The sequence below is a fragment of the Dermacentor andersoni genome, chromosome 7, assembly GCF_023375885.2.
Source record: "Dermacentor andersoni chromosome 7, qqDerAnde1_hic_scaffold, whole genome shotgun sequence".
NCBI lineage: Eukaryota > Metazoa > Arthropoda > Arachnida > Ixodida > Ixodidae > Dermacentor > Dermacentor andersoni.
Window position 1 is genome coordinate 78,765,751 of NC_092820.1, and position 26,121 is coordinate 78,791,871.

At 45.4% G+C, this 26,121-nt stretch overlaps 2 protein-coding genes across 3 annotated transcripts in view; both read right to left on the reverse strand.

The window, feature by feature from the left end:
- The window catches only part of alph (protein phosphatase alphabet), a 40,000-nt gene extending 38,225 nt beyond the window's left edge, over positions 1–1,775 (reverse strand). Inside the window, exon 1 of one of the 2 annotated variants that reach the window (XM_055072763.2) lies at positions 1,121–1,775. The gene's annotated coding sequence lies outside the window, so the exon portion shown is untranslated. The remainder of the gene's footprint in view (positions 1–1,120) is intronic. The other variant, XM_050181515.3, reaches the window with a different exon arrangement.
- Positions 1,776–2,515: 740 nt separating this feature from the next.
- The window catches only part of Pgant7 (N-acetylgalactosaminyltransferase 7), a 43,193-nt gene continuing 19,587 nt past the window's right edge, over positions 2,516–26,121 (reverse strand). The window contains exons 6-10 of the mRNA XM_050181514.2: positions 25,217–25,342; positions 20,353–20,571; positions 16,857–16,955; positions 11,427–11,552; positions 2,516–8,358 (exon numbers count right to left, since the gene is read on the reverse strand). Coding sequence (XP_050037471.2) covers positions 8,221–8,358; positions 11,427–11,552; positions 16,857–16,955; positions 20,353–20,571; positions 25,217–25,342 — 708 coding nt within the window. The 3' untranslated portion in view covers positions 2,516–8,220. The remainder of the gene's footprint in view (positions 8,359–11,426; positions 11,553–16,856; positions 16,956–20,352; positions 20,572–25,216; positions 25,343–26,121) is intronic.

The window sequence follows — 26,121 nt, forward strand, 5'->3', positions numbered from 1 at the left end:
CCACAAGGTCAACCAACCAACGCTCGCCCTTCGCGTCATGCCGTAAACCCACACTTCAGCAGATCTCGCGCGGTCATTGGATAAAAGCCGTACGTCTTGTATCTAATGAACGCGCCATTACCGTTGAGGCAAGTCCTTATACCCGTCCAAGATAACGAGCGAGTAGCAAACAGGGGCGGCTGTCGCGCGCCGCATATATCGAGCAGGAGCGGCGTTTCCGAAAGGGAGACCGCTTGGCGCTGCCTCTTTCGACGCGCCGAGCAACGGCTGTTTGAAGTGGCAGGCAGCGGCAACGCGGTGACTCACCGCGCGACCGGCAGAAAATACTCCCCCCCCACCCCTCGCCGCCACTTTTCCGTTCCTCCCTTCCTTTCCCAGGTCCAATCAATACCGAGGCAGCGAGCTTGCCTACCCGCCTTGCGCCCCCGGTACAAAAACACCTCGCTCGGAGTTTGAGGCCACTGCTGCCAGGGCCATCGCACAATGCACAAGCAGCACACCTGAGACAACCGCTCAGATGAACTCGCCAACCGGCGTGCTTCCTGCACAAGCGAGGCAGCAAGCCTTCAGTTTTCCGGAGTCATTTTATTCATTAGCAGAATAAAAAAAAAATTAAAAAATGAGTTGCAGCAGCATCCAGGCCAGAGGGCAACGAAAAGGAAGAGGGTGACGATCTATACCCTCCTCCTCCTCTACACACATCCCCGCACCAGCCGTGCTCGCACTGCACAAGGTCGCTAGCTCTCATCGCCAAACCCCGCATCCCAGATCGCAGCACTACAATGCACCGCGTCGACCGGCGTCCCCGTCGGCTTCGTACCTGCCCGTCAACGCGTGACGAACGCTTGCGTAGCGGCGCCGACCGTATGACGCATTAGGCCTAGCCAGAAGCTGTGGGGGAGGGAACGCGGGGGTTGCCTCCGATCGTTGGTGCTGCTTTCGAGGTTTCTCTTTGCATTTTTTTTTCTTCTAAAGCCCCGATTTCGCTATGGGTAACGTAGCGCGGCGGCTCGTGCAGCAGCGAGGACGAGCAACAGACAGAGGCAGACACTCGCTGGTGCAACAACATGCGTGGAGCAGGTAATAACGAGGAGAGGGAGACTCGCGGTGGCTTCCTTACCTTCGCTCAAACCGGCGCGGCTTGGTGTGCCAGGGTACCGCGGCACCGGCGACTTGCTTCAGTATCCGTCTCGTCTTGTCATTTCGTCATCGTGCCACCGAAGGGAGAGACGCCACCGACGGGAACGAGCGGGCTTCGACGAAGGCAGTAAGCACAAAAGGGGGGATTCCTCCTTCACACCGGCCAAGGTGCCGTAAGAAAATACAAATAAAACACGCGCCCGCGAACGCTTGAGGTTGCTGCTCGGAGCGGGCCCGAAGCGCGTCCGTCAAGTCGACGCACCACACAACACAGCAGCACGACGGTTCTCGCTCGCAAAGCGAGCAGTAGCAAGCACGCGAGTCGTCACACTCGGGAAGTAACGACAGCGGAGGGTCAGCGGCGTAGCCTGCTGCTTGCACCGCGACCGTGCAGCGGCACCACCACCACGCACACACACACACACACGCTCCTTCAACCGCCGCTCTCGCTCGTCACGCCCTACCGCTCACAAATGGTCCACGGTGGCGGCACGACATCGGCACTCGGCGCAACGACACCGCAGCGGCGACGAATTTCGACAGTCGCGGGAGCTGCCGCTACGGCTACGGGGAGCATGCCAAAGGAAATACCCCCCCTGCGTCTACGCTTGGCTCGGACCTCTGCCGTGCGCCCAGCGAGCGCTGCTGCTGCTTTCCTGGCCTAGCGGACGGCGCGATATGCTGCTTGCTTCCGCACAGGAGCATGACGTCATCCTCTAGCCTGGCCGCTGGCTGGCTCGCTGGCGGCACGAATGGAGTAGTATACAGTTACGGCATCGCTCGAGCGCGGATCGGCTCGCGAAACAGCGGGCTCCGTGTGTGCGCGAGCTTGTGCTAATCTTAGCAACGGGGTCGGCCTCAGTGCCCGTAAAAAGATAGATCGCGCTTTGCTCTCGATGACGGCCGGATTAAAGCTCGGAGGATGACGAGATCGGAAGATCGCGCCCGAGCGCGGCTAGCAGACGACGCGGGGGCACATGCAGACGACACCACGCATCTTGTGCCAACAGGATAAACGACTCTGCTCTTATCCTGATGTCGCCTCGAACTCGGTAAGTAGGTCAGCAGTAACGGTTTTGGACTTTGTTACAGTGTTCACATGCTATCATTCGCAAAATGACAATGAACAAGTTACATGATCAAAAGCCTCAAGATAATTTGAATAATGTATGTTTTCGGCTTGGCTTAAAACATCCTTTCACTGGTGACACTAAACTCACTTTAACCAGCATTTAAAAGCGTATGGGCTTGACCTGAAACATCCTTCGACTGACTGTGCTGAAATCACTACAACCAACGTTGAGGAATGTATAGGCTTGACCTAAAACACCCAGCGTGTGTCATGTGCAAATAAAAAAATGAACGAGACATGTCATTCCATACAACACAGCCATCTTAGTATTTTATTACTCAACGTGGCATGTAAAAATTGTCTTGCAGCATCCGTACAAAAACCACGGGTTTCATGTATTGCACAACAATGCTAATGACAGTGGAATGTTTTCTTTGAAATGACTCTTGTTTCCAAACCTTTGCATTGCATGCGTCAAATGAAAATTTGAGTTACGTGTGTCATCACACAAACACACAAAAGATGTGTCATATAGTTGCTTATGTCAACCACACCTGTATACATTAAAATTTGCTTTCTCGGGCTCTTCCTTCTTTCTTTCACCCTTAAAAAAAAAGGATGTGTTGGAGTTGCAATCCTGTAGTTTCAAATGAGACAGTGGAAAGTGCATGCAATAATGCATTCCACTTGCATAGCGATTATGGCAAAGTAGAAGATCCACTGCTGCAAATGTATACTGTTATAATTGGCATTATTTTACATATGTGAAGTACACAGTCTAGCCTATTACACCAAGTGCTATGAGCGTAAACCATATTAAGTGGACTACACTGTGCCAGCAGATTGTATAATTTTCCATCATGCATGCAACCAGCATTTATGTACCCTAGCAACATTACTAACTTTGCTAAAGCGGTTTACTGACAACTTCAAAGAGCACACACAGCAAATTTCAGAGACATGATGATCCCTTGTACACAATCTTTACAGCAAACGTTGTTTACCTATGAAAGTAATGCAAAGTGTTACACAAATTCTTCCACTTTTCACAAGAATTGTGAAGTTTTAACAGTCTTCAAAACCCTGGCTGTTACAAATGCACACCAGAAGCACAAAATGCAAACTTTTAACTGCCCTATTGACAACAAAGAGTAACCATGTAATTTGTTAGTTACTCATGTTTATCTTAATGAAATGCGAATATAAGTTGTTATAAACTATCAAAAAGTTAGCGTGCAGTCAAAACACTTCAGGAAATCAGGAAAAAAGTGAAGAGATCACAGATAGCTTCAGATGACATTCAGTGAACAGTCTATGGAATGCCTTAATGACTCCCTCCCTATGACACAATGCTTCAACTAGATCACGTGTGGCCTGTTATTAACACTGCATTCAACACCCATTCATAATCTCAAACAAAGCATGGCTACAGAAGTTCTATATCATGGTACTTCTTCTGCGTGGTTAAACTGGACAACACCGTTTCACAAAAATTTCGACTTTTTCATTAAATCAGATATTTGCCACAAGTTTCTGTTCCTCAACATTTCTGTCTCCAAATAATCAGATTCAGATGACAAAGTTTGTACTCCTGTCACGCGTGCACTTTCAAAGACAACTGAAACCAACCAGTATTGGAATACATGAGCCCTATTGGCTCATTTGCACAAACTAGTGGAAGGGAGCTAATAGGGCTCACAGATTTCAGTTGTACTTGGTTTGAATGTTCTTTGAAAACATTCATGTGACAGGGCTATTAATAGATACATAAAATTGCAGGATTTATGTTCCAAAGCAAGTCGCAGGCTACAAGTGACGTTGTAGTAGGGGACTCCGAATTAGCTTTGACTGCCTAGGGTTCTTTAACATTCACCTAAATCTATGTACACCAGCGTTTTCACATTCCGCTCCCACTGGAATGCAGCCAGGTATAAAAACCGCGATTCCGTGCTCGGCAGCACAGTGGCATAGCCACTTGGGCTGCCGCTGAGTCAGAGAGGTGTGTTCCAGTTTAATACCACTGCCACATTAAGACTTTAAAGTGTGCCTGAGTCAATGCAGATTGAGCACTGCTACATGTTGCCTTCAAGCATGCTTGACTCCCAACTCACTCGAGTTTCCATCACACTGAGAAAGTTCAACGCAGACTCACTTAAAGGCGATCAAAACTGCTCACGTAACAGGGGTTTTAAACTGCACCAACTGTCATATGACAGCCAGCACATTATGCGGTTCAAAGCTGACTAACTTTGTCACGAGGATCAAAAGTTACCCAGTGGAAAGAGCACCGCAGGATTTTCCTAAACCGTGTGTGGTAGTACTATTGGCCCCAAATGTTCCATCTTCAACCACTTAGAACAGCTATACCTGGGTACTGCAGGCAGATTTGCCATAAAAAAGCACATTCCTGACTGAAATATTTACGTAACGTATATATGTACATATATATAGTTTTTTCACTTGTACGACGCACATTTCAAGGCACATGAAAACTGTTGTAGAACGAGCAACAAATGCTCAAAACTGTGTAAACAAGAAAAGGAAAGGAAAAAATAATATCTCCATGCAAGCACGCACATGAACATACACTTGATGCTTTCACACACATTGCCTTAGAAACCAAAGGTGGCACTTGGCATTGCACTTCCCAGTTTCAACATTTACTGAAAAACGTAAAAAAACAGTCAGCAAATAAATGAGCAAATTGAAGCTATTCGCATCATCACTCAATCCCAAAAATCAAACATCAAAAAGAACAAAAGAAGATAAATGGGTATTGATTCCCGCTACACAGAGTGCGTACACAATACACATACAGACGGCATATTCCACTTGTTCTTACTTCAACAAGAAGTAAAGAAAATGAGGTGACAAATGTTTTCCAAAGGAAAAACAGTACTGATTCTGAGAATCTGACCACACATGTCAGGGCAAACTCTTATCACATTGAGCTAACACAGCAGTGCGCCAGCAAGAACACAGAATAAAGCTCTGCTCAAGGCATGGCGGAATCAAGCTTCGAGAATGCTGTGTTCAACACTTGAACCACACGTTACAAAGAGACACTAAAGGCACAAACATAGAATCAGCCGAGGTTGTTGAAACGCCAAAATCTGTTTTATGCTAAGGGACAACTTATCGCAAGCTTGACTGGCTTTTTCAAGACTGCTCTGAAAGCACCACGAAGTTTGGGCACGATGCCGACTAAGAATTACTGCCACAGTAAGCAGGCTCCAGTTATGATAACGAAGCCAGGCAGGTGCTACACTTTATTACACCACCTTATTACCATAATACAGCTTTCAAGAAATGCTGACATGACAATTTCGACTATCCAATTTTTTTTTGTTCCTTTTGCAATAAATGGCAATGCAAACCCACGTAGCAAATTCTGGCAAGCGTCAGAATGCCTCATGTTATTTATTAGAAAACTTGCTTCTACGAACCAATTTCAGCTCCACAATCCTAGAGATGGATACAGTGGATGTGTCATGACCTCGCTGTACATAGGCTCACTCCACTCTTGCAATTGCCGTGGCTGCCGCAAGATATCACAGCCACAAGAAATCTCTGCAGTGCTCTCATTTGTTTGGTTGTGAGCAATGTCATCATGTCTATCCTTATTGCAACATGGCATCGGCAAATTTCTCTGTGCCATGACATTGTGATAAAGTTGATGACGCTATGTATGCTGTTTCCGAGACCAACTGTGGTATCAGATTAAAATGTCCTGTAAGTGTTTCCTGGTCTTCATGTCTGGCAAGTCTCATCCTTCTGCTTGCGAGAAGCATGTGGTAGCGTTTCTATGACTTCAAAAATTATGTGTTCGCACTCCTTTATAGGCCAAATGCCAATGTAACTTCTGACCACATAAAAAGCCTAAGTTTCAAATATGGCAGACACAAAATAGCCTCCATACAAAAAATTTTCTTTGCAAACGGTTGCAAAAGTTGCAAAAATTTTTTCACTTAGCAATTGCCTTTAGTGCCACTTGGAGCAACTGATAAGAAGTGGTGTGTAACTGAAAAAAAGAAAATAAAAAACAGCAGCAGATGCGAAAGCAACGTGGCTTAATTAATGGTTTGGGGAATGTTCAGCGAAATGAAGTGCAAAGGACCCTCAAAACAACTTAACGTTCCAAAAAAATTTCGTTTAGAGAAGCATGCACGCCCCGAGTAACGCTACAAGTGGCGCTGTGTCAACATTTACCAATCTAGAACCAGTGCGGGCCAACATTGGCTTTCCTTACAGTGCTGCTAAAGGGCATCCCCATAATATTGCTGAACTTTATCATGAGGATTAAGAGTTACCCTCGAAACAAAATTGCACATGTAAGCAGAAAGAACGACAAAGCCAATCTCAACAGCGCTTAATTAGAGATGGCGAGAGCAGGCAATAACTACAAAGAGAAATTAATAGAGAGGGCAATCATGATCATAAAAATAGGTAACTATTGCTGCTTCTGATCCAATGACACCCCCCCCCCATTAAGGTTGGCTTCGAGGCAGCTTGAAGCCAAGTTGAAACTTGATTCGTGCTAAGCTGGGCAGTAAATGGAGCTGGGATACTGATTCAAAACCATGAACACATGTACGTCTTTGGCCCGCGATAAGACAGTCAGACTGTAACACCCGATGTGGTAGGAATGTCAGATAGGATGTAAGAGAGGCTTTTGGTCAGATGGCCAATTACTATAACAGGTTCAAACTTCACTGACAGCCAAAAACTGATAATTTCTGGAATCAGCAACTCTTTGATATGTTTTAGAGATAAAGAGGTAGCTTTTTTCTTTCTTTCTTGCGATTCATTCAACAAGAATGCACACATTAATCAAAGCTGTATCACTATGAAATTGCTTGTTTCATCGCTTGTTTCACAGAAGTTGCATAAGATAATTTATGTCAGATTTGGGCGTACCCTCAAAGGAAGGTATAGCAGTGAATCCGGTTGGGCAGACAATGAGGCAAGAAAAAGGAAACTACAACAGAAAAGGACATTGTAGTCAACAGATAAAAACACCTGAATGAAGAAAAACAAGAAACGAAAGAAGTTTAACGGAACTAGCTCAGCTGAGTCGCAGAATGGAGAGTCTTTCGCTGTGCTCAAAGAAGAGTGAAGGTCACTGCAATGTTCCATGATTCACAGGCAAAAGTAGGGCAAACACATGAATAAGACCAATCTGGAAATAAGTGTTTAAGAGAGTGAAAGAGATAGGTCTACTGGTCAGGCTGGGCAGCATAGTTGGGGCTTGTTTAAAAAAATATAAAATAATAACATCAGCCTGCTTAAAATATATTAAAAAGAAAGAGGTAACGTCGAACAGGGTCTCACAAGAAAAAACAAAAAAGAAAGAAAAAAGAAGCAAGACCAAATGTGTGACTGCTTCTTTGTGTCGTCTCACCCTTGAGCCGGCAGCGGTACACCATCATCCCTGGATGAGTCCATGCCGATTCCCTTCAAGAGTCAACATCACATACATGAATGCATAACACACATGCACATATATGCATACAACACCTCGGCAGAGACCAGAGGCAAGTCCGGATGTTGCATGTCAAAAAGAAAATAAGAAGAAGAAAAAAAGAGAAAGAAAAGAAAAAAACATGGGATACTTGAGAACAGACGTCGACGGCAATTGCAGACGTCTGCAGATTCCAGATGGAATGACGAAGTGGTTTGGGTCGACCGAGTCACAAACAGGGCGAACATGTCGGAAGCGTTCACTGGTCACTTGCCCAGAACTTGCAGTACACACTGTGTCCACATTGTGACAATGCCATGCATTTGCAATGCTGTCCTTGAAACCTTGAGGTCTAGGCGCAGTGAAAGAAGGAAACATCCTCCAGCCACCAAAAGAAAAGAAAGAAACAATAACAATAACAAAAAGATGAAACAGCTAACAAGTCTCCATGCACCACATGTGGGGGCAAGCAGATTCACAGGGAGAGCGCACTTTAACAGCCGTTGTGAGAAGGGGGCTAGCCTATACGACCTCCGGGCAGAGGCCACTAAGAGTCCTGAATCTCGCGGAACGTCCATTGCTGGTTTAGGCTACTGTCGTCGCACTTTTCGAGATGCACCTTGTAACTGCGCTTGCTGTAGGACAGGCACTTCTTGTGGGTCTTGTGGTAGAGGTGTTGGGTGTCCTGCAAGTGTTAGCACCAATGGTGCAAAAGCATTGTCGAGACGGAGTTGAACGTCGTGACCAAATTCATGAATGGGCAAGAAGTGTCGTCTAACGTGGAGGTAACATGAATCTGGTGCCTTTGTCATGCACGCGCAAAAAATGATGTCAGCTGCTGAATGTCTTAAAGAGACACTAAAGAGGAACACTAAATTAGTTTAAAGCGACGAAGTCTTTCACAACGTTATTTTCGTTATTTTGTGGTCATAGGTTGATTAAAACAACAGGAAATGAAGGTCAAAGTCTCAATTTGTGAATTTTACGCTAGGACTCTAGCACTGGCATGTCAGTGTGGTGCCCCGGATTTTAACATATCCTTTTTTTTTTTGTAATTGGGCAGTTGTGGCTCAGTGAATATTCTTAAAGCTTACCACATTCTATTTTTGTCTCCTTTAGAATATACAATGTAGTCCATCTTTGCGGATAAAAAATTAACTAGACTCTAGCAGATACTGTAAAAAACCAAAGACATTACGGCAAGCTCGTGCGAGAACTTTAAGGTGATGTCATTTCATATTTTGTTCTTGCATCTTTTTCTGCCTTATGCGAAGCCTATTCTCAGAGTAATGCTGGCTTCTCTGGCATTGTAGAAAAGTGTTTTACAAATAGAGATAAAATTTTTCTCTTTACTGTCAGTTTAAAGTTTAATGTCATTCACACTGTGTTTCAAGTAGTAGACGTACTTAAGGCCAACTGCAACGAAAATTTACTGGTTAAATTGGTTATGAATGAGCAGTAGTTAATATTGAAGCAATCTTGGCAAAGCTGTAAGTCTGGTGATTGTCACATTTTCTTATCAAATAGCCTTTAAATAGCACCCAAGCAGATGACATGGGCAGCTGCTGGTTAGCGGATTTGACACTAATCCAGACCACGGCCTTCGAGACTTGCAGCCCACCGCGGGCACTTCCTAATCGTGGGGGTCCCATGCCCAGGTGATGCGCTGGTTCGCAACATTTCAGGCTCTGCTTAATTTCGGGTGAGCAGTAATAGCGGCACCTTAATCAGTTTCTGCATAGAAAAAACATCTACTTTTGCGGACTCTTCACGATGCATCCATTCAGATTCCATATGTAAGATCTCCCACGAGAGTTGTTCTATATCTATACCATGGAGTAAGATAGACAGGATCGTTCAGTCCGCTCGCCTGGAGGGGACAGGTTCTGAAAGGCCGGTTGCAACTTGAAAGCGTGTTAGCCAGATGGCGCTGTGCACGAGGGAAAAAATGTGCAGGGGGGAGGGGAAGTGCTCCAACCAATGGAAGCAGCAGACACATGGCGGGGCCAGGACCTGGGGCACCATACCCAGGTCTCTCTGTTGTTGCTATAGCAATGGCACACGGTCATGCTTGGCTGCGGTCCTGCACTTGCTTGCACAGTCGATACGTTGTCTGCTTGGCACATGCCTCGACTTCTCTAATGCTCATAGATCTTGCCCCTTGCGGTTCGCCAGAGAGGTGTTAGCAGATTAAATCTGTCTTTATTTCATGTTTTTTCATTTATTAAACCTTACAGGCCCAATGCAGGGATTTAGTAAGGGGACGCTCATAACATCCATCCATCCAGTTGGCCAGGTGGGAAAGAGGAAGAGAAAGCATGTGCGAATGCGACGACGAGAGTACAGAGGGAGACGCCTGGCATCTGCGTTCCATGATTTGTCCAAAGCGAACATGTCGCACGGCAGCGGAGTCGGCGCTCCTGTCTATCTTACTCCGTGATCTACACTGCGAAAATTGGTGGATCCAATGCATATGTATGAATCTTTAAACATATGTACATATAATTAAACAAAATGAAACTTAGCGTTTGCCGAAATCTCCTCCTTCATCTCTATGTCGCTCAATGCTCTCCTCAGCTACCATTTTGTTACCTTCACTATTTTCTCCACATTTGGCTACTTCTGTTGCCCAGTTCTGCACTTCCTTGCCTCTTGTTATGGTAGTCCATTTGGGCAACTACCCAGTGGCATGTACCCATTCTGGGGGGATTGGGAAAGAATGTTTACATACCTAGTCGCACATTTCTAGCGGGCCAAGCTGTCTATTCGGGCACATGCCCAGCAGCACATAATGGTCACCTGAGTTGTTCTGTTTAATTGGCAAGACAGCAGCAGCTGGCACCCGCAAAATGGGGGAAGAGTGGAAAACAAACAAACTAAGCTATTTTGATGTGGTCCAAAATTTCATTGCAGCTGGCATTTAATTGACCTGGTTTCGAGCACAGCTCACTTGAACAACACTGTAGCAAAGGTGCACACAACTCTGCAGCAAAGATATTCACCAGCGTGCCTTTTCTACAGTGTTGCTACAGGTCATGGTGCTCTTACCACCATGACCTGTTCGAGCAACCGATCCCGTCACCTCACCGGAATATCCTTTTCCCCCGATGGTGACGTGGTGACATGACAGACAACAGTTATGTGAACGAAACGTCACTTCCGTGCAACATAACCTAGAGGAAAATCTGGTTTCACCGTCTATGCAAGTTTTCCAACAGCAATCGTGCCACTGTGACAATGCCGGGTTGGTTATGGGTGTGCTTGGCTTGTCTCAAATGTGGCCGGGTATAAAACATGGCTATAGCCATCCAAAATAAAGCTTTGGTTCTGGTTCCCCAATACAATATCTTTTAAGTTTATTCGTATATATATATATATATATATAAACAAGTATGTGAAGAAACATATGGTTAACACTGATGCACAGTGATCTCAGACTTTGTCATCTTTCCACAAAGACTGTATAGCAACCCCATCTTAACTCTTTCAAACTGGGAGGCCATGCTAAGAGACTGCGTTCGCCTGACGGGCCCATGGCATCACCGCGACTATTAGAGCCTTGGTCTAGGGTCTTCTCTCTCTCAACATATACAGCCAGTGAAGAATGGTCTAGGGAAAAAGATAACGTGTGCACGTCAGTACGGAAGCACCAGTTTTCTCTCTACCTAACAGTGTCAAACTATGCTCACAATAGAAACGTGACAAGAGGGTTGATGGGTGCGTGGACCAGGCCTTTCGGGCAAGCCTACTCACCACACTGTATTCCCAGGGCCCGTCCACGGTTCCAAGCGAGCAGTACACCACGTCCATGCTGTTTGTATTGGCATCCATGCACCGCTCGCCCAGGCCCAGTTGGCCCTCCGCATTGAGCCGGAACACCTGCGAGCGTCGCCGCAAGACACGCTAGCGTGGTGGGACGACGGGACATGGGCCACGCAATCAGTTCGAGAGAGCGAGAACTGTCAGTTCTAGAAACCTTCACCGCCTTGGGAGGGTGCTGCAAAGCGCATGCAACTCAGAGCGAACGGTTGGGCGAGCAGCGATTGACCGTGTGAGTGGTGGAGGCTGGTTTCAATGGGCTGTGTTACGTAGTTGCAGTGTTACAGCATTACACAGTTGCATGGTTATTAACAACTGCACAAAGCCAATGAGAGGCAAAGGGAAAAGAATTCTCGCTTTTCATTGATATTCAGAAACAGCAATGTAAATGGAAATGAAAGTGGAAGGCAACTTGCTTCCAGTGGGAGCTGAACCTGCAACTGCGGCACAGCGCATGTGATGCTTTGCCAATGGAGCTACGGTGGCAGCTGTCCCACCATCAACTTCCTTGAGTAATTTTGTATGTGTACGCGATATGTAAAGTGTTTGAGAACACAGCTTCAGATCTTCATGATGTTAACATTCTCACTCAGCCATTCTAAGTGCCGAACGTTGTCTTCACCAAACCCTTTGTCACCTATCTTAGTACATTTGTCCCAGTGTAGCAGCCTCCAACCTGACACACAACACACCTGTGCGCTTTCCTTGGCTTCATCTGTCTTCTGGCTTGATATGGCTATTACTAACACGAAGATCAAGTCCCTCGGTTCTTTGACCCTTTTCACATAAGTCGCATGGCTGCACTTTAAGAACTGACGAGCCACTATTTTTGCATTGGATTTACAGCTTTCTTCTATTGATGCATTTGGTAGAGCCTTCATATTTTTCATCTGTTGATGAGATTTGCGCACGGGTATAGGTGTACATTGCCTAGCTGCAATAAGACCACTATTGTTAGTGAGTGCTATGTTGTCTCCTTTTCTGTTTGCCCTTGTCTTGCTGCACTGTCCTGAACTGTGTGCTGTTTCAGAAGCAGGGATCTGCAAATATTGAAAACTTTCAAGTAACGAATCGAATATTGTCCTATTCAATTTGATTTGGTCCTCAAACAAGTAGTCGCTTTTCAAAAGTCCGAATATTTCTCAATAGTTTTTTTAGTGCTTTGCGTTGTCGGCTGTACACGATCAGACACAAAATTGGAGCAAACATAACTATACTCCCATCCACAGTGGACATTACATGCAAGATCATGCTGTTATGCTCAGAGAGCCAGATGGTATATAAGGTATATGCAAAGGTATACAGAGATATTAATTGTCCAACAATGCTGCCTTTCCAAAGTGCATGCAAGACCACGTATCCTCCAAAGAGCCCCAAGTTAGCAAACAAACTGCTTAGTCGTTCTTTATGCTCCCTTTGTGGTTTTATTAAAGCATGCTTTAAATAATGTGCAGTGTAATGATATAAACATTATGTTGTGAATGCCAGGATGTGAAAGCTGTTTGATAACAATGTTGAGAAGGCTGCACATTATTCGCAAACTGCTTGAAAAATATTCAGATTCTATTCTATTCGTACTCGATTTGGTCTCAAAAGATAATAAGTAGAACCTCGTTGATACGTTCCCGTTACGTACGTTTTCCCGGCGCCAACGTTCGAAATCGAGAACACAAAAAATGACCCAATAGAGTTACGCTCATTTTTATGCGGGTCATACGTTCCCGGAAAACACGATTTTTCGGCACCAACGTTCAGTGCGTCGCCAAACTGCGATCGTATGATACGTTTTCAGGCCGCTAGATTCCACGTGAACAAGAAAATGCGCGAGGCGCGCGCGATCGAGAACAGCCTATAGCTGCCCGCCGTGACAGCTTCACCGCAATACTCGCCCGCCCGTCTCACGTGAAAATGCCGACGCGCACTTAGTTCTTCATTTCGGTACCAGCAAATATTCTGCGGGGTCGTCGCATGCGGCATTCACAGTTAGCACCGCCAATTCCATTGCGATAAGCATCTTCGCATCTGTTCCACAACGTGCGGCGCCATCGGGAGCGTATAGCGCACGCTTTTCATAGGCGAACCGAAACGCGCCTCTGTTCCCTGCTGAAGACTGCGATCGCATACGTTTTCAGGCACCACGTGAACAAGAAAAGGCGCGGAGCGCGCACGATCGAGAACAGTCTATAGCCGCCCGTCTCGCATGAAAACGACGCGCACAGTTTCCTATTCCGGTACCAGCAAATCTTCGGCCGGGTCGTCGCACGCCGCATTCACAGCTACCGCCGCCAAATCTGTTGCGATAAGCATCTTCACCTATCTGTTTTACATCGCGTGGCGCGTAGTGCCATTGCTATAGCGTACTGCACGCTTTTAGTAGGCGATAATCCAAACGCGCCGCCGTTCCCTGCTGCAGGCGCCGCGACGTGGGCATCGCGTTTCGCTTCGGCAGCGTCCGGCGTCGCCCACCAGCTCTATTTCGTCTCGGCTTCCCGTCGCCCTCCAAAACACCACGCTATAGAAAAACAACAACACGCATCTCGGACCGCCGGGGCACTACCAGCTCGACGCGCGTCTTGGACCGCCGGGGCAATACCAGCTCGACGCGCGTCTCGGACCGCCGGGGCACTATACCAGCTCGACGCGCGTCTCGGGCCGCCGGAGCACTAAACAGCTCGACGCGCGTCGGCGTCTCGTGCCGCAACGATTTGCGCGACGCTTCGAATTACGTAAGATGCCCACAAAAGTTGAGTCGGTAAATTTTTTTAGTTACTTCGGATCGTACTTTCTCTCGGTTTGCACGTTTCTTCTAGTGATTTTTTTTGCCAGAACGTGTGAACGAGGTTCTACTGTATACGCAGACCCCAATTCAGGAGCCATGCAGCACTAGCTAGCCCAACGTCGCGCACTACTGCATTTCAACAACCACCAAAGCTGCACATTGTGTATATAGTATATACATTTTTCCATCACAAGCTTTACAACTTTCGGCTGCAATTTGACCCACTCAAAGATTGTGAAGAAAACCATCGCAATAAAGTCCTTCGTGTGCCTGGCTTACTCCAATGTGCTACAACGCATTTGCATGTGCAACACGGAGCCATATACAGTGTAAACTCGCTATAATGATGTCACAACCAACGTGAAAAATGCCTTTGTTATATCATATACTCGGAGTCCACATTCTGTAAAGTTGACAAAGCTCACTGAAGAACTGATAGTTCTAGATTCACTTTGCATCTGTACACTTTCAATGATTCTGAAGATGCAAGAAGGACTAAATTTCAATGGACAGAAATTAATTGTCACCTGAAGGGAATGTATTTGTTACGTGCCGACATAAGTGAGAAACCTTTTAGATTTACTTTGTTATATCCGATAATCTGTTATATCTATTTCCATTATTCGTGTTTCCACTGTAAAAGAAGTGAAGCAGGAACTGAGGGCTAAGGAGTCTGACAATGAGCATCTGCAGATGTGTCCTGTGGCAAGACTGTTTACACACAAGCTGTCTTATAACCTCGAGAAGGTTGCAGGGAAGTGCAACATTCACATTGTCCCTTTGAGCACCGGATGACCTGAGACGAATGCGTCACTTGGCATGAATGATGCAAGGAGAGTGACGGATGGTTGTCGGAGGAAACCAACTGCACACTCTGTCAAGCGCAAAAGTTCGGTGGCTTTAAGTGATTCTGCAGTTCCGTGGCAAATGCTACATCAACCAGACGGAGCTTAAGAGACCACAAGGCACTGCAGCCCAGTGCTCTCTGTTGAAGCGCTGCAACCAGCAGTGTCATCAACAGCTCTGTACGAACAAATGCTCTCCAGCTTTCAACTGCCTGCATGTTTCAGATGGCTCTATAGGCAGACGGAGAGGAAAATATTCAAGGCATTTCACATCCAAAAAGTAACAGACAAGTGCTAAAGCACTCCATCACTGGCACTCAGCCACAAAGAGGCTAGCTATACCGAAGAAAAAAGATATTATGCAGATAGAACACACATGTTGGAATCTGCATGATGCGAAGTTTTCGCAAGCAGTTATAAAGCTAAATGCGATGCATAGAACTGCCTTTGTTGCCATCCTATGCAACGTATGATATCATGCAATGTTTATGTCCGTGCACCACACAGGTTGCAGCTTTAATGTCATGCAATGTTTTATGCTTTTGTACTACATTGTTCACAAGCTGTGCTGAAATGCAAACAGCAGTTCATGCGAATACACACCACAAGACACTGACACAGTGATGTCTCAAGGGCAAAGGCGGTGCTTCATGTTTTTCGAGGAAAGAATTGTGAGGAGATCTGCACACACAGAGAAATGCCATGGAAAAGACAGTGGCAAGGTTGACTACTATTCTCCCTTTTCATTTCTGTATTGTATAAATTGTTCACCTCTGTGATTTGAAGTTAGCGCGCTTTATCCTGCCTATTTCTTCTTCTCTTGCACCTGCTTGGAAAATGCCCAACTTAGCCCAAACGTCTTCATTAAGCCCAGCTTCTGTTGTACAGTAAGAGCTGTCACATGAGCAGGTTTAAAAACTACCAACCGCATTATATGAAAGTTTCTTTCCAAATTATTTAACCAACCCACTACAGTGCTGCCGTCTAAGATAACGGCATGAAACTGACGGGATGGGTCCAGTCCACCTTTGGTGCTGGAAAGCTGGAATAAGCATAATTAACAAGCTGTACTCTTCCAAAGAAGTTATCGACAGGATCGTGCAGGTGAGACAATTGCATCCACCTCCAGCTGCTCTCTGATGTCTAAGGAAAGAAATACAGACGAACCTCAATACTGTAACGGATGTGGATATAACGGAGTAAACCAAAAATTTTTCGCACCAATGCTAGTGTGTAATGAGTATATGCTTATAACGAGCATTGGATATAATTAATGTATTTTTGTGTTGGCTGTGATTTCGTGATATTGAGCTTTACAGCTGCATACGTATGGTTGCTCTAGATCTCTTAAAAGCCTGCTTGCCTTCACAGAAACGATTCTTTTGCACAAAACAAGAGTGCTGCCAGGTGCTGTAGCATAGCCTTCAACACTATAAAGCTTGGTAAGTTATATGCAACATTGTTTTTTTATGTTACACTAGAGCTAATGAGAAAAGGAATAAGTGGACAGCTACAAATGAAAGGTACTTTACCTCATACTTAATTGTGCATAAGGAGTTCGTGATTAAGTGGTATTTGCCATGGAAAACAGAAAAGCCAAGAAAAAGGCACAGGTCTAGGAAGTGGCGGGCAATGAGAGCAAGTTCGCTAGTGCAAGCATGCTTTAGAAGCTGAAGGAATAGAGTTAGGTAGGCCCCCTGCAAAGTGAGGGAGAAAAATCAGCACAAGGGGGACACGCACCTGATTCCCTCCAGTTCCGTGGCAGGCCGACAAGGCTGCAGTTGATGGCGGATGAGCGCCCATGGCATCGAGACACTGGCCGGTTGCGTCATGCCTGATCTGCATAGGTGATGGGTGAGAACGTGTAACAATTTCATGTTGTGGGCGTACGGAAACATGAGCTACAACTGTGAGTACCATGTGAGCGAAGGTTGAAGGAATAAAAAAAAAAACACAATGTCCCCACCACCTTGCTATAGTGTCACATTATTGGCTTTTATATGCAAGTTTTCAATACAGAGGTTTCCTTAACACACATTTCAGGTTTGGTTGTGCAATGTAATACAAATTCGTATTGACATACTCCAAATACAAACGATCCATGTTTGTACAGCTGCAATCGTGTTTTGTTTGTTCACAGCACCACATGCATTACAAGACTTAGCGTACATGCAGTGATGGGGCTAATGGGATGTGCATCTGGACTGAAACTGACTGGATCAACAATGGAAAAATACTGGAATAACAACAGGCAGATGGCAAACAGAAGGACAAGGCATAACTAGGAGCTGTCTATTTCACTTAATTACAAAGTTGTACCTGCATGTCAGCAAATTACACATAAAAAGAAAATTCTTCCATCCGTAACACGAAGCAGTGGCTTGATGGCTGGCGAAACGTAACGTGCAGTAAGCGTTAAACTATTTTGTACGGTGCTTGTTGGAGTGAACATTCACAGGTGAAAGTGGGCAACCTCCTTTCGAGGAGTAAAAGAAGTGCGAGTAGTATTTATTTATGGAGGTTGCGGCCTCCCAGCCGTGAAGTGGAAAGACTCTGCTTTTCTTCCTCCTCTTAGCAAATGCAGACTTGGCCACCAGTCTCTACTAAAAGAAGCCTTTAGCTTCTTACTGCTGTATTTGTTTGGCTTTTCTCAGATTTGTTTTTGGGCTACCCCCTTAATAGCCCTCATGCTGTCCTTGAAGAAAACCAGACGACGGGGTTGCCATGCAGTAAACGTGCAACATGCAAAGAAGCTGACTGCTAGAAGAAGAAGACTAATTAAGGTAAAGCAGACCCGCTCAATCATTGTCATTACACGTAGAAAAAGAAAACTTAATTTAGGACCACCTCTGCAACAGGGAAGGTGACATGCCAGATCACGAAGAAGGCGCAGACTCCAGTTTTATAAAGTACATGGATGCTGAGGAGCGGGCGTTAGCCAGTCGTGGAAGCTGCTGGGGCGATCGTGCCTTTCACAATTAGAATTCTTCACCCCCGTAGAATTGGCAGGGTGGCTAACAGGTAGAACCCTGGACTGCCAATTGATTGGCAGCCTGCTCAAATTCCCCAGGCACAATGAGAATTCTTGTTTCTTTGTAATTTTCTCACAAAGGATTTGGGGATTCTGGCAACGACACGGGCGGAAATAAAAAAGACCAGGGGAGTGAGCCCATTACAGCTGTCACTGTAAAAGGAAATGTCAAAGCTAAGATGAAAGCGCAGCATCAAAAAAATTCTCGATCCATGCTGCTTGCATCTCAACTTCAATAGCGATCTCAACTTGAGCAATAACTCAATGCGATCCATCTCAACTTCAATAGCGGGCTTGATAATCAAATGTCAGTGGCAACATGGAGTGAACCTTTTCGTTGCGGCATTTTCTTTTGGTTTTGCTGTTTCCCATTTCTTCATGCGCAATGTTTCGACAACATCATAACTACGCATACGTAACACGACAACCGAGCCAGACAAACGGTTGCTAACGGTGCTTTGCCCCCCTCAGACTTTCTGTGTGTCAAATGTTATTGCAGCAGTGTCCTTTGCTGATACTGGGGCACATTTTAGAAAACTACCATACCTTCTATGCCACAGGACCAAAAAGAGAATACACATACACCAAGGTCAGGTTAGCATCAAAAGAAGGACCTTCATTAAATGTTGTTGTTCTTGTGTTCTCTTATTGTGATCTAACACGCTCTTTCAAAACTTTGATTGTTGTCTTAGTTCTGAATGTTCTGATATCATATACTTTTCCTGTACATGCATGTATACTCCCACACAGAAGAATACCGTTAATTCGGCTCTGGTTAACTCAATTTTTTCAGAATTCAATCCTGACTGAAGGTCCCAGCCAATGTCCATACATTCCTTTGGGACCAAACTTTCGTTATTTTGATCCTGAAATTAGCCTTTGCCAGATAATTTGAACTTGCCTGGTCATCACGCACATGCCTGACCCCAATAGTGATTGCAGTTGGTGATTTCAGTAGCAGTAGTGTCCGTCTTGGCGACGCTTAGGATAGAGTGAATTTGATGAGCATGTGTCATATCTAGTTGAATATGCCTGATGCCTGTCCTAGCCTGTCCTAGCAAGATTTTAAAGCGAGAATGGTAGCTCACCAAGAAATTATTACAGTATTTACCCGATTATAATGCATATTTCTTACTTTTATTTTTCAAGAAAGTTTGTCCGCAGATGGCTTGGGTGGTGCAAACAAATAAAAAACCAAAGCCAAAGATGTGTTCATGGCATTCATTATCAGAGCCAGCCGAGCTAGCATCGTCCCCATTACCATCACAAGCTGGTGACCATAGATAGTGATAGAACGAGTTTTCTCGAAATCAATGTGCCGCTTTCAGTCTGATTATGAAAGCATATTCAAACGGTAAGTCATTTTGCATGTTAAGCTAGCAGCAACAAGTTGTGTCAAATGTTGGTGTTCCACAAAATTGCGTGTTGCAGGATGAACTAGCGAAGTGGTTAGTGGGCTGCAATCGTGTCTGCAATTGTTGTGGAGTCGTTTGATAAATGCAGACTATCAAATGTGCTATGGACCATACAATGGACGACATGCTGTGGTTCCTAATAAACAGCAGAAAAGTGCTGTCTGAGAGTGGTGACAATAGACATTGGGTAAATAAATTTCCAGACTGCGAAGTAAAGCTTTTTGGCTTCGCCTTTTCTTATCCCATTGGAGGCATGCTATGTCTTTTCTGCGTTAGATTTATACGTTGTGTAGCAGCTCTAATACCATTTTTACGTTAGCTTTCGGTTAACTCTGAACCCATAAAAAGTGGGTGCGGGCATGATTCTGGGACATGGGAAAATACTGCCAAATGAATCAGTGGCGCATTTTGGCATATTTTGCCTCTTGTTTAATTCGACCTGCTGGATAATTCAACCAATTTTGATGATCCCATCAAATTTCCATCCGGTCCCATCAATTTCGTTGGTCCCAGCAGAAGATGGCTGTACTTTGTTTTGTTGTTTTACTTCCGATACCTGTACATGCATGCTTACATTTATTCCATTTCTTGGACTTGCATGCATAGGTATTCTATGCAACACATTATTTTACTTGTGTCTGCCTGCTTGCAAATTACTTTTGCTGCGCACTGCAGTTATGTGCCTTTGTTGCTATCCTGCATCACAAATGCCAGGTGGCATGTGCCTAGGATCCCAGGGTCCTAGGTATCCTGGGGAAAATGAAAACTGATTTCGATACTCAGCACTTGCCTCTCCCCAGTAGAGGTTCCTGGGCAGCAAGGGAAAGTTCTTGAGCACGTCGTAGGCAACATTCTTCATAAACCAGCGGAAGCTCTTGCACTTCAGCTTCTCGCGGAGTGCCAACTGCGTGCTCAGGTCACCAGCATCATAGTAGGTGGCCAAGGGCTCCCGGGTGTAGAAGTACTCCTTGTATTCGTCCATCCACACCTCCACCACCCGCTTGTAGTTCTGCAGCCATAATGTAACGAAAGGGGGAGAGTGTGCAAATTTGAAAGGAATCGGAGCCAGTGAGGTAGGAGTGTGCCTTGTTGCTTCCAATAGTTCCTCCATTTCACAGCCACAGCCACTCCCATTTACAGCGATAGCGCTTCCATTTCACAGCAATAGCTACTCCCTTTTAGCGATAGCCCTTCTGTTTCACAGTAATAGCCGCTCCACCTCACAATATTTATTTATTTGTCAGACCCTCAAGGTACACTGTTGTACATTACAGAGGGGAGGGGCGAGAATATGTTGCAAGAGTAAAAAATACAGGATTAGTTCTAAGAATTCACAGTGCAGGGAACCAAAGGAGACACTGGAAAAAAACTAGTTATATATAAAAAAAAATATACTCACATAATATGAAGTAATTAAATACACAAAGAGAACACTTTATCAGGTAGACAATGTCCACGAATAAGTACATAATTGTACCATTTGCTACCATACATTATTCCATGTTCATTATTGCATTCTTAAAACGAATGGGGTCACTGATGCTTACTATTGATGTAGGTAGGTTATTCTGATCAATTGAAGTCCTAGAAAGGAATGCTTGTGAGCACGCGACGGTGTTATGACAAGGTGCATTAACTTTATGTGTGTGATCACGACGAGCTGAATAATAAGGCGCAGGGCAGATCCAAAGGGGGTGTTGTGCTGTGGTAGTAGATTTTATGAAAAACAGAAATGCATGATTCCTTTCCGCGAAGAGATAATAATGGGATTTGAAGGGTGCTCTTCATTAATGTAACACTAGCGATGGTAGTTAGCTAGGATGAAATGAACAGAGCGATATTGTACTGATTTGATTTTGTTAACTACTGTGATCTGATGAGGATCCCAAATGCACGAGGCTTATTCCAATTGGGGACAGACGTAAGTTATGTACAACAGGCGTTTTAATGAAACAGGCGCAAGTGAAAAATTTCTCTTCAAGTATCCTAAGGAGCGGTTAGCTTTAGAAATGAGAGACTGGACATGCTGCTTCTAAGAAAGATGGTTAGTTATATGAACGCCAAGATAACGGTAACACATAATGGATTGAAGGGGGCAGTCATTGAGGGTGTAGGCAGGGCAAGTTGCATAAGAACGAGAAATCCTTGTTGATAGCCACTCACTTTGTATCAATATTCCCTACATTTCCCAGAGGTAGCCCTTCCCTTTACACAATAGCACCTCCATCTTACAGTGATAGCCACCCACTCTAAAGTCCCTCCATTTCACAGTGATAGCCACTACCTCTTACAGTGATACACCCTCACTACAGTGACAGCTCCTCTACCCCCTACATTTCACAGTGCTGTTATGAACTTGTCCCTGCCATTCAGAATGATACTGGCATCTGTTGTTGGTATTGTCAAGTACTTGAAAAAACCAACACTGTAAGCCGCCCTATCTAGGCATTGCATGGCTGCACTGCACCTGTTTAATGCACACAAACAGTGGTGCCACAAACTCGACACAGATTAATCAGAGCCAGTGCAGGTTTATTACGATATATTTAGGGACAAATAAGGGCCTCATAACGAAGTTACAGCTATCACTGTTACTGCACTGTGGATTAACCCGAAGCACCATGGTCATTTCCAGTAGGGGAAAATAACTGAATAGTTTAACTTGAAATTTTCAGGCAACAGGTTGTGTGGATTGTGGTGCACCCCACAACCTTTCTGCAGGTGTTTGCCCATTCTGTCCCTGCTGCTCTTTCCTTTCCACCGGTAGCGGGACAGAGCAAAGAATTGGCTGTCATGCGGCTGTCTCTTCCCATGGGCCACTAACGTTTCACCAGTTTAGACAGGAGTTGACCATTTACTTGCAATCACTCGCAGTGCAGCCACAAATAAAAAAACCCTTACATTTAAGTGTTAACTGCTACGAAGAGCAAAACGAGAACAAGGTGAAAGTGAGAGCCAACGTTTCGACAAGTGGACTTGTCTTTTTCAAGGAAACGTATGCTTTTCTTGACACAGTAAATTTAGGTAGGGTTCTTCTAAAGGGGAGAGGGTGTAAGGCGGTTGGGTGCGGCAACGAGCAAAAGTGGGTTAGCAACGAGGGTGTAGAATTGAGAATAAAGGAGTGCTGTGCACAAGGCCGGTGACACGGCCATCTGACAGCCATGTGTCAACGGCGTGCACAGCAACTGCTATGACGAATGTCAAGAAATAAAACTGGCCAATTCACTGGATGCTTCACTGCAAATGATGTCTAAGTACGTAAGCATGGTGGTGCTGTGTGCACCACCATGCGTGCACTGATATCTGTGCACGCAGCACAGATATCAGTGACAGGCTTGCAGCAATACCCTGGCTGTGTAGCTTTAGTTGCGTACTGCAGACAAGCACATTCACAATAGCAAAACTTGAGGGAATGTTTATGAACGTCTGATAGTTTCTGAAATTTTAGCACAATATAAATTCGTTGTGGGCTCCTACATAAATAAGTGTTGAAAAAGCTGCATGCTGTTTCATTTGACAGATACTATATGTGTTGACAAAATGCAACATACTTGACTGGGCAGACACCCAGCGTGAGCCAGTCATGTGCATGTGCTACATGGGCTATCTATTATGTGCATAGTTTTTACAAGCAGCATCTGCACATAACGTTCAATGTGCTCTAGCCTTGGGTAATATTCATGGTCTTTCAACTCCAGGAGCACTAAAATGACACATTTAAGGTGCCTTTCATAGTTATTGCAAGCGTCTTCTCCTGGGCTCAAGTGCATGACGATCACATGCATTTTTATCACGTGCAGACTTAGTGGTGCCAACTACAGATTGCACAACGTGTTCAGAAGGATGCGTGGGAGAGGAGCCCAGCTGCGTACACGTCTCGTACACGGCATGTTTCGCTGGTGGCGATACGGTGTATTGCTACACTGCTTCAACGCTAATCGGATAATTGCTGACACTCCTCATGTGATGGTTCCTTCCGGAATTTTTTTGCAGGTAAGTTTTCTGACATCAGAAGTTTATGCTTCAGCAACAGGGCACGGACAGCAACAATGCACCTTCAGAATTTGTCTGGCACATGCTGGTGGAGTCTGTGGGGAGCGCCCGCCTCCATTTCCTCCCGCGTACCCGCGGCGTCCCGTTCGTACGTGGCGGACGGGTCGGGCCGGCGTAGACAAGGGAGAGAGGCACTATGCGCTCTCCCTTTCTCTGTTGCTCTGGTGATGCGCGTACCCCTCTCCCCCCACGCGGCTCACGGGAAAGGAAAACGTATCCGGCGGGCGAGGAGGATTTTCCCTCGCAAAAAGGTAAAAAGGCATAAAAGCGCGCCACCGGGGGAGACTCTCTCTCCTGGGACGCCGACACCTGGACCGCCTGGACGACAGCACCTGCCGCATCCCGTGAGTGATCTCGTTTGTCTGACTCACCCAGACAACGAGGCAAGCCTATTTACTACCATTACTGAGAGGACGTCCCTCTGCGAGTGTTTGCTATTGCTAACAGCAATAAACGTTATTACCATTGATACCGCTGGTTGCCTTATTCGTTCGAACCCGGCGTAGCCGTGATTCCCGTGCTACGGGTTGGGAGTACCACGAAGCGACTACGTGGGGCTAGATCCGGAGCTCGCCTTCAGCCCTAGCCGCACGCAGAGTGAAACCCCCACAAGTCTCATTATGAAACTGCAGTGCACACACAACAAATGAGGACACAAGGCAAAGATAACACACAAGCGCTGACTCGAAAGAATCAGTGCTTCTTTACCACTTGTGGAGGTTCGCCTGGTAGAGGTTTTGGTAGCACTGGTAGAGGTTTGCCTAGAAGTGTGGTGCCAGTTCATGTGGATGACAGCACTTATGGCACTGTATCTAGAGAAACCTATCGCATCAATGTGTGATACAAGTGTGGCTGTGGCCACGTGGTTACCCTGTCGCTGCTTGCAATCAGCTAATGTGTCGGTGGTGGGGGTTCAGATTCTATTATTACACCCACTCATTTTTGTTCTTTACATATTGTTTAGGTTGCTGTTTGAAAGGAAGAAATTACATATCTTGGTAGTAGCTGTGCAGCAAATATAGAAGATTTAGAAGCAGCATGCATGACCTGAATTTCTGAGTACAAGAAGTACGCCTGGAAGTGGATCTCACATACAAACAATGGGAAAACATGGGCAGGGTAGTTAAGAGTTTATGTACTCAAAACAGAACACTATACTAAGCTCCTAAACGTGTCATACATTTCTTTTTCAGTATTACCAGATTTTACCACCAGGCTGTGTGCTAAACAACCACATGGCTAACACGCATCTGTCCACTCCTGCTTCTGGGCACATGGCCAGGTGAACGTTACCAGAGAAAATTGATTGATTGATTGATTCATTCATTCATTCATGGGGCTTGAACTTCAAAAGCAACACTCATGCTACGAGAGACACCATAACGGGCGACTTCATCTGGACAACCTGAGATTTTTTAACGTGCACCTAAATCTAAGTACATGAGCGTTGTTTTTTTTTTTTGTTGCATTTTGTCCCCATCAAAACTTGGTCGGTAATCGAACCTGTGACGTCGTGCTCGGCAGTAGAACGCCACAGCCACCAAGCCACCGTGGTGGGTGTGACTAGAGCGCAGGAAACACTCTGTGTCATCAATACACACCACAGTGATGAGAGGTCCCTTGCGCTTCTGGGCGAGCTTGCCAAAGCTGTAGGGCATGAAGCCGCGGTAGACGTGCCCGACCCGCGAGCACGGCACCCAGTAGATCATGCCACCACACTGCCAGATCTGGACAGAGAACAGAGACGGCAAATGCTGCGACATGCAGTGGCTCCTCCAATGCATATAAACATGCAAGTGGAAAGCACTTTTTAAAAATACCGAGACATTTCGTTTGGCTAACTGGCTTTGTTACCTGGTGAAGGGAGCTAGGCCAGGGTGTTGCAGAACAGTGAGGAAATACAACGTGAAATAAGTGGGAAAAAAAATTTCAAGCGCCATGTGGGACCCTTTTACTGGCAGCATTTTCCACATTTCCACCCGTTCCCATTCTCCTTGCTCACACAATCTGTGCAATCAACAGGCTTTGCCTTCTACGTTCCTGGACATACTTTGTTTGCAAACACTGGCAGAAAGCAACAAGAAATTCAAGAAACCTTTGAAGCACCAAGAAAGCAGTGGTGTAGCCATTGAAAAGAGGCTTTGAAGTTCTGCAAATACTAAAATATGTGCCATTTCAACAACTGCAACTTTTTTGCGTAGCAAAGTTTAAAATTGTTCCAACTTTGAGTAGTTATTGTAAAAAAAGAACTATGGGTCCTAAATAAAAATTTATTGTCCAGAAGTTACTAGAGCTCTATTCTTTCTCTTAAAGGTGCTTGAACCACACTTGGGGTTCAGTGAACAAAACTCAATTTGGAGAGTACAGTACAAAGCTGTGAACATCAGAGCCACGTTATATGAAAAACTTAAATCCTGGGGTTTTACATGCCAAAACCACAATGTGATTATAAGGCACACTGTAGTGGGGGGCTCCGGATTAATTTTGACCACCTGTCTCCATCACC